A 9,340-nucleotide genomic window follows, 5' to 3' on the forward strand; every position below is an offset into this window, starting at 1 on the left:
CTTTATACAACTCGTATGAACAAGGTTTATTCCCGAATTTGTACTTTAAATAATAATAAAAAGAAGGATCAGAAAGGGAAGATTAAAAAACTATTTGACTTGCGTTAGTGTAGCTTATAATATTCCTTTATTTGCGGGATGTAAAATAATGTGTATGCGTATAGCAATTAAAACAAAGAAAAAGATGCAACTCTTTTGGTTACGGGAAAAAATGCATGTTGATAGATTGAATAATGTTTTTTAATACATATTTTTGTTGTCACTTCATATTACATAGACTAAAAATGTGGTTATACGATGTTCCAATAGTTGTTCGAGCAACCTTTTCAAAGGCAAAATCAATGGAGTAAAGATTAGTCATTTTGATTTCTTTGATGTGAGGATTGTACATATCATTGTCATGCATTTATGCTCCTGATGGTATTTTTAGCCTTCAATTTTATGTACTGTAAGATAACTATTATGGCATATGATGGAGATGGATGACATTATTTTCAATTCCACCTCTTGCAGTAATCTATGGGCTAAAAAACTTTCAACTCATTTATTATTAATATTTTTAAAATATTATTTAAACAAACCCAAGGGTACATATAATGCTTTCGTTTTCAATCATAATCAAGCTACTATCATAGTTTTTGGCAGTGATTAAGGCGAGAAAAAAATTGTTAACTTTTTATGTTATGGGAAAGACTGCATAATATATAATAAGACATTATTATTTATGCAAATTTTATTCATTTTAATTTGTAATTTTTATCCAATGATATTGCTAAAAGACTATTAAATTTAAGAGAACAATTATTAAGTTAAAATTTTATTGACGATGGTTAAAAGGTCATATAGAGGCCGAACATGTGCATATGTGGTCAAATTTAGATGCAGTTTAATTAAAAAAAAATTGTTGGTAAACATAAATTTTCGCATGATTGATGATTAAAGTCTCATGTATAGAGTACAATCTCAATAAACCAACTAGAAATAAAGCAAAAGTACAAATATTTTTACTTTCATTAAAAGTTAAGAAAGGGTATATTTAGGTGTTTATTAGATCAATTTAAAAAAAAAAAGATATTGAAAAGACATTATTGTAGCTCGAAAGGACCAAAAAAAAAAAAAAGAATAAAGGAGAAAGAAAGAAAGTTTCATCAACATTTCATATGAGATGTGCATGTAAAATATAAAAATTATTTTGATGGTAATATTCAATGAAAGTTTATCAACATTAACTTTTAAAGACTTGATTATAAATTTTTAAAACTATAAGGACTCAGTTAAAAATTTTAAAATTATAAAAAATAAAAAACACAATGAAATTATAAATACTTATAATATAATTTTTTAATTCATTGTTAGCTTTATTATTAAGCATGCTAATCAATTATATTTATCTATATAAAAAAATTGAGACATTGAAAGAAGACCTTCTACGGTTAGGGTTAACTTAACCCTAACGTTACATTCAACCCACCCAACCTAGTTTCCTACGCAGACTACAGCCTTGACGTGCGGGTGAAGACAGTTACTTCGAGTGGATTAAGATAAAATACCAATTAATAACCTTAAACTGAAACTGATGGTTATATTATTAACTAACTAAATCTTAAGCTACTTTTTAAAATTATATATTTTTATATTATAAATATCTTTTATAAAAAATAATATGTTAAAATTAAGATTATTATAAGTGATAAATTTTTTTTCCTTAATATCTAATACAGCTGCATTTCAATAAAACTCAGACTCTACCCATTAACCCGAAATTTGAATCGTACATTTTAAATTTTAAAATTTGAAAAAATCATAGTTAATTTTAACTTGATAAAAAGGGTGAATCCCAATTGGGAAAGTTCTCGTTATTTTGAGGTCAGTGAGTGATCATGAATACGTGTTGCTAGATAAAGTGAAGTGTGGCCCCAACTATAACTACAGAAAGATTCCATTTTGAAGCGTCATCACCTATGAGCGAGCACACTGCTGTAACGCTGAAACCCCATCTTCTACTGTCTTGTCTTGTCTCCTTGTTCCATTTGCATTTTGCATTTTGCAATTTGCAATTTGCAATTTGCATTTGCCACACTCGCTAGATATATAATAATTACTCACCACAAGCCCAAAAAGGGCGGTGCCAAAACGAAAAGAAGAGATAGAATAGAAGAAGCTACATTTCATGCAATTCACTGATATCATCCCTTACCCATTTCATATTCCATCACAAAGCACATAAATTTACGTTGTTTCTGACCCGTTTTTTTTTACTGTGGCGAGGATTTTGAGAATGGTAGGTCATTCTCTCTTCAAAATTCATATAGTTTAGTTTGTGCTGAAAATGGTCTTTTCCTTTCTCTGATTTGATTTGAATTTTTTTTTGCGTGTTGGTGGTGTTGATTGGGGAAAAGGTGGGAAATTTTGAATTTTGGTGGGGGTTACTAATTTATACGAGTGGAATTTCAGGTGGTAGCTGCAGGTTCTAAGTTCAATTTGAGAAGAGGGAACGGTTCTTCTCATAACGTTATCAACGGTGATGGAGATCTTTCCAGAGTTAACAAAAGTGGGTGTTTCTCATCAATGGTAGAGGTGGATGGAGACCCTTTCTGTGTTTCATTCACCACTTTCAACATTCTGGCTCCAATTTACAAACGGATTGATCCACAGGTCTTGTCTTGTACTCTTTTCCCTTGGTTTTGTTATGTTCCTGCAATTCCTGTTACGTGAAGAGTAGTCTCAAATTGTGTGTTTTGTAAGGCTTCACTCTGAATTTGTTGTATTTTGTTGTAAGCAGAACCAGGGCCTAAGAGAAAGTGACTTCAGATCATTCTGGTTGGCCAGGAATGAAAGGATTCTGGATTCTTTGATTTCTGAATCATCTTCAATTATGTGCCTCCAGGTAGGAATTTCTCTCCTTTCTCTTTGGTGATGGAGAGAGTGCATTGTCTCTTGTGAACATGTATATATATCTTTGGTAGTGAATATATCAACACACGGATCACTGATTCTCTCCCAAGAAACTGTAACTCTTTCTAAACTATGATGTTTGTTTTGCGTTTAGGAATTTTGGGTTGGAAATGAAGAACTTGTTCACATGTATGAGGAGAGACTTGGGGATGCTGGATACCATCTCTTCAAGCTTGCTCGAACCAATAACCGTGGAGATGGTAAGTGTTTGCAGTGTTTAATTGCTTACAGTTACTAGTGGTTAGTGCTTCTGTAGGATTGTTTCATGCATTTATTTATTTTCCATAATCTAAAATATAATATGCTTTTCCGAGGATTTTTCTTGCTCTATGGCTCAAAATCTCACATGTATTATGCAGGTCTTCTTACTGCTATACATAAAGAACATCTAAGAGTTGTGAATTATAGGGAGTTGTATTTTAATGATTTTGGTGATCGTGTTGCTCAGTTGTTACATGTTCAATCAGTTGCCCCCTTTGTACAAAACCAAAAAGGCAGTTTTCACCAAGAGTTTCTGATTGTGAACACTCATTTGTTATTTCCTCATGATTCAAGTCTATCTGTAGTGAGATTGAATCAGGTATGTGAACCCAGCAATTTAAATTCATTTGTGATTTTTGTAGCTAACTTGCTTTCAATCCTTAAACTAGACTTTCATTTGCCTTCTTGTAGGTTTACCAAATATTGCAATATGTAGAATTGTATCAGAGAGAAAACAGGCTCAAACCTATTCCTATTATACTTTGTGGGTGAGTTTATTGTTTGATTTTTCCTGTGATGGTGTTTCTACTGGAATACATGTCCTTATAGGGTGGACTTCATGTTCTATCTAAAGCAGTGATTGGAACGGAAGCAAGCGCGGGCATGTATACAAGTTCCTTAGGTCACAGGGGTTTGTATCATCATATGATATTGCCAATCAATACAGTGATAGTTATGCAGATGCCCACAAGGTAAATATCCCATTATTAGATAAAATTGTACATTTGCTTTCTTGGTACTAAAAGCCTACTGTTAATAGATTTTTGTTTTGCTCGAATTTTTATGTTCCCATTTGTCCTGCAGTGGGTAAGTCACCGGAATCATAGAGGAAATATCTGTGGTGTTGACTTTATTTGGCTTTGCAATCCTAACCAATCACGTAAACCCTTGAAGACAAGTTGGGCTGAAGCTGTATTTAGCATACTAAAAGTGAGTGTCACTCACTTAGTGTAATATAGTTTTGGCTCTTTTTGTATTATTCCTAAAAGATAAACAATAATTCTAAATCTTCCTACAAAATATTCCTACTAATCCTCCTATTTACTAAATAAAGAAAATATTGAATGACTAATAGGTTTGCAATACATTGAATGTATTTATTTTTTCATTTATAATACTTTTTTGTAAGGTATTAGGAGGATCAATGTGAGGATATTGTTAGAGATATAACATTTCTGCTTAGAAGCTTAGTAAACAATGCTGATGGACGCTTTGAGTTTTGTGGACCTTCATAATCACAAGACTCCTTTTTTGTTAAGAAGTATTGAGAATATATATGCATATATGCATGACCATTTTAGTTTTGCATCTGATACTCTATATTTCTTACTTTATTTTCTTTTGGATTTCAGTTCCAGTTACGAAAAGCATCATTATCTGAAGATGATGCGTTTGCCTTTCTGAAGGGTGATAACTATGCTGATTCTGTGACGTATTTTAGTTTCTCTGAAGCACTCCGTCAGGTACTCGTTACCTGTTAATATGTGATGATATAAAATTCTAATGGCAATAGGCCACCAGCTTGTAACTTGTTACCTTCAGAATTCCCATTGTGGGATGAAATTCCATGTGCTGTGTGTGTTGTGGTTTGTTTGGATCATATTTGAAGTTGTAAAAGCATTTTTGCATTGGGCAAAAAAAATTGTAAAAGTGAAAACTTTTATTTTGTTTTGTGGATTAGATTTGTTCTGGATATAAAACTCACAAACTAATATCCATATTCATGCTTCAAAAGTGATTCTACCTTACCATCCAAACAAAATCAATTCTTTTAAACTCATCTTTTAAAATGTTATCTCCAAATACAGAACTTAGTTTTTTTCAGCTCAATTCTTTCAACATCAATTCTACCAAAATTTGAAGAAACCAGATACTACTCTGACTTGGGTGCAACGTTGAAGGCCCAAACTTTCATGACATCCCCTTCTTTACTCCCTACTTAGGTGTTTGCATCTCCTATGTAACAATAGAAAAGGTCGCAATAGACTTTACATCCTAACTTTTTGCAGGTAAAGTTGATTGGAGTGCCTTATGGACTATGCTTTCAACAGTTGCAAGATCTATGGAATCAAGCAGACGTTGATGGAAATGGTGTCATTGACTTTGAAGAATTCAAGGTACATTGTACATGTCATCATCGTCATGTTTAACTTTTTCTTGTTGAAATCTACAAATATGCATGCACTTGCGTGTGCCTAATGCAGTGTGCATGAATGTTAAAAGTTTTGTTAAAGATCATTAGTAATTGACCTTGCAGCAGAAGATTTGGAGTTCAACATGTCTGGAGCATGTGTTGGAAAATTTCAATGGGTGTATGGAGGATGCTAATACTGAGCCGGATCATGAAGCCATCGGTTTTAAGGTGAATAATGCAATGTTGTATCCACGTGAAGTGGAGAAAGGACTGTGGCCAGAAGATTACTCTCTTTCTGATCATGCTAAACTCACAGCTGTGTTTTCACCAGCAAGGATGAGATGTTCAGGGTCACAAAACTGTAGCTAGCTACTTCGTGGCAGTAATAGTATTATTTTAGACCCTATTAGAATTAACCAAAAAAATTGTTGAAATATTGAGGTATAGCCTACAGAAAATATTCAATTTTAGGATAAGTTTGGTATAGGTGTAAACAAAAGTGATCATTTTTCACTTTCATTTATAGTCCCATACCCATACCAAACATGTTATTCCATTAATCTGTCTTGTATATGCACTGTGTGGAGTCAAAAGTAGTGTATGGTGTACTCAGTTTTGGTAAGCCCTGGCCATGTTTTTTCTGGTGATGGGATAACAGTGTAGAGATATTTTTGCAATGTAAGAAATGGATGTGTATATTATCTCCTTCACTCATTGTTTGGATCTAGAGAGTTGGAAAGAGGGGGAAAAGGTCTATGACCCACATAGTTGATTTAACCCAGCATCCTATTCATAGTTAGGCTGCACCTAATCCAACTACCAACGTGTATTGTTAACCATTATATGGAAGAGTAATTTTATGTCTTATAATATTTTAAGTATCTATGTATAAATTTATAAGAATTTGTTTGATTGTGGTCTTATATTAATAAACATTTGTAATTTTTTCTTAAACATACATAATAATATAGAAGAGAAGATAGGTATATTAGGTGGTAAAAAAAATGCTAGACTTTATTTTATATTTAGAGTAGATTATTTAAACTTCCACTCTATCATGCATTTGTTATATAAAATTCATTTTATTTATAAAGGTCGGGCGTGTCTATTGTAACTCTTTTAAAATAAAATATTTTGTATTGGTTAATTAAATTAATAATATTATTATTTAAGTTAAAAATTAAATAAGGAGTGATAATAAACATTTGAGAGTGACAATAAATATTTTCATTTGATGATTTACGTATGAGAAAATTGTATGTGTACAAATTTGAATATATAATAAAGGAAAATATAAAGATAAAAGAGAGAAATATAACAAGAGATGATTGATCTGATAAAAAAAGTAAACATAAAGTTTTTTATAAACAATATATGAATAATATAAATCTTCGCAAGTTTATCAATTAGTGATCAACCATTATTTATTTCTTTTTAAGAGCTAACAAAAAAAAATACTCTTATCATTACATGTTTTGAATCGTGCATTTTTTTTACTATACATAAACCTGCTTGTATTGGACATTTGTTTTTGGTCAACAACTCACACCGTATAATGGAAAGCCATTTATAAGAACTTTAAGACCTTTCCCCCATTCTCTAGGCCCAGAAAGTATAAATACAGAAAGAGTGAGAGTCCATTGCATTAATTCTTGAACGAAATATGGGTGATAATTTTGAAGTGCTGATAACATTCTTTTTTAATTAAATTAAAGGTTTATCTTAATGATTACATTAATTTTTTAATTTAGCATAAAAGTACTAAGATACTATACTAAACTTTTCTCTTAATTGTTTAATCAGTTACTATCTATAATTGTTGAGTTCATGAATGCCATCACCACTTGGAAGTTAGCATGCTCAAAAATCTTGAAAAGAAGCTCCCTTTATGATCATCATATTTTATCTATTGACTATAAGTCAGACATTATGAGTTCATTTTTAGATCATAGTGGGGAGCATAACAAACCACCAAAAGATACTAAAAGGGCAAAGAATTGAAATAGTGGGCCAAGGAAAAATCTTGGGGATCAAAGTTAAATAATAATAAGTCACAAATCAAATTATTGGCTCTCTGCATTTTGATGAGTCACTAACTCATCTAGAAAATTAAAGATTTTTGACATATTTTATTGGATTTAAATCATAAGTTAATGCAATTAATTGAAAAATTCGATAAAATGTTCCAAGTACTAGAAAATTTAAATAGATTATTCATATTCTGATGTTGGCAATTGAATTTTTGAAGAAAATTAAACAAAAAGTGGCAATTGAATTAAAGAGCGAAAGTTAAGTACTGCAAGACACACTTTGTGGAGACATGAACTTTCGAGTGTGGGGATACGATACTGATAGAACTTATAAAAAGCATAATTTTCTGAAAAAGACAGCATCTTGAAACTTTTTATTTTTGGTCTTTTTGTGTTTTTCAAGATAGAATTTTTAGGTTTTCTAACATTTCTCTTCAGGGAATATTGGCTAGGTCATTCCTTTCCTTTCATTACTAGGATTTAGATGAAAGATATGAATATCCTTTCTTCGTTCTTCTTTACTTTGTAATGAAACAGTAGCTTTTTCATTTCTATTTGCTATAAGTTTATCTGTTGAATATGACTCTTATCTTTTCAATATATTTTAGTTTGTTTCTTTTTATTTCCATTACGTTTTGTTAAATCTCTTGGGGTTGAGTAAAGATGAACTTATACCTTTATTCATTGCAATGAATTAAGCATTGTATGTGACTCAAAATAGAAGCTTTAATCTAACTTTTTAATTCTGAACTTAATGTTTCGCTGTTCTATGTGAATGAGGTTGATGAAAAGGATTTCATTGCTGGAAAGTTGTGGACTTTCTTAGATTGGAGTTAAAATGCTTATTATGAATTGTCTAGGAATAGAAATTTATGATAATGTGGTCATATAAGTTTTATCCTTAATGTTGAACGTTTTTAGTTTACCTAAGGAATTAGAAGATTAAAAGTCGTTTTAGAACCAATTGCCAAGAGATTGGAGTTAGATAATTTAGATAACCTGACCATTAGATTGACTATATTTTGAGTTACAAGTATATTTTAAGTAAGGAGAAAGGGATAAGAGATTCTAAACTTAACCCATTTATTAATCTTTGTAAAAAATCATTTTCTCTACTTGAGTTATTTACATTCTGCAGTCCTGTTAATTATTTTCTGAATTAAATTTTGTTTTTGTCCATTTATTAATTTTAATTTCAGCACCTTTACTTTCAGTTTTACAATTCTGTTGTGTTTAATTTCGTACTATTATATATACTTTGTTTTTGGTTACCCAACTAGTTATATTCTAGTGGTTTGATACTTAACACTTATCCCTGCAGACGATAATCTTTGTAACTTCAACGATTTGGTACACTTGCCAAAGAATTTTATCACATTTCATCTAATTAACCACATATTACCTATTTTGCCTCCTTAGTTTGATTTGAAATTTATTAACAATTCTGCATCAGGGAAAAATAACAGTGTACTAGAGGATGTTATAAATAGAATAACCACTAATTGAAATATTAAATAGTTAGATTTTAATCATTACATAATAATTTATTACATACACATTTATTCAATATAATCTTAATTATTTTATTATAACTCTTTATTTTATTCTCGAAAGTTAGTCCTTTGTGCAAATGAGGTTTGTTTTTTGTCAACATAGTTCAAAGAAGGTAAATATCCAGATCAAATGCTCTATAGTCGAGTATTTCAAGCAAATCCCATAATTAATTAATATATAGTCATTAATCTTCAATTACATTGACTCATAACATTTATAACCTCCTGCCCACCAATATTTTGAAAGTAATAATTGAAGAATTTTTATAAATTAAATTGTTTCATTAGAAAATGTTAAAAATTATGAACATAAATATATTATTACTCTTTTAAATTTTTTAACCATTATCTTAAAGATAATTGTTAGTATTTTGTAAAAACAAAAAGTTAAATAACCTTAAATCCAT

The 9,340-nt window shown here is 30.5% G+C and overlaps 1 protein-coding gene across 2 annotated transcripts; it reads left to right on the forward strand.

Moving 5' to 3' along the window:
- Positions 1 to 2,042: 2,042 nt before the first annotated feature.
- Positions 2,043 to 6,269, forward strand: LOC113849286 (uncharacterized calcium-binding protein At1g02270-like). Of its 2 annotated transcripts, none has more exons than XM_027479075.1 (11): positions 2,043 to 2,281; positions 2,455 to 2,655; positions 2,783 to 2,887; positions 3,050 to 3,155; positions 3,315 to 3,535; positions 3,628 to 3,704; positions 3,794 to 3,908; positions 4,021 to 4,146; positions 4,569 to 4,679; positions 5,226 to 5,333; positions 5,474 to 6,269. In XM_027479075.1, exons 1-11 carry the CDS (start codon positions 2,279 to 2,281, stop codon positions 5,717 to 5,719), a joined length of 1,419 nt encoding a protein of 472 aa, XP_027334876.1. In that variant the 5' UTR covers positions 2,043 to 2,278; the 3' UTR covers positions 5,720 to 6,269. The 2 variants fall into 2 exon arrangements, with proteins under 2 accessions (XP_027334876.1, XP_027334877.1); XM_027479076.1 differs by having other exon boundaries at positions 2,064 to 2,281; positions 5,477 to 6,168.
- The last annotated feature ends 3,071 nt before the right edge of the window (positions 6,270 to 9,340 follow it).

Source organism: Abrus precatorius, unplaced genomic scaffold, assembly GCF_003935025.1.
Source record: "Abrus precatorius isolate BTA unplaced genomic scaffold, Abrus_2018 Scaffold9, whole genome shotgun sequence".
In the NCBI taxonomy this organism is placed as follows: Eukaryota; Viridiplantae; Streptophyta; class Magnoliopsida; order Fabales; family Fabaceae; genus Abrus; species Abrus precatorius.

Coding starts and splice junctions, on each gene's coding strand:
- LOC113849286 (XM_027479075.1), top strand. Junction 3,536..3,627: donor CTGTAGTGAGATTGAATCAG/GTATGTGAACCC, acceptor GCCTTCTTGTAG/GTTTACCAAATATTGCAATA. Junction 3,909..4,020: donor GTTATGCAGATGCCCACAAG/GTAAATATCCCA, acceptor TTTGTCCTGCAG/TGGGTAAGTCACCGGAATCA.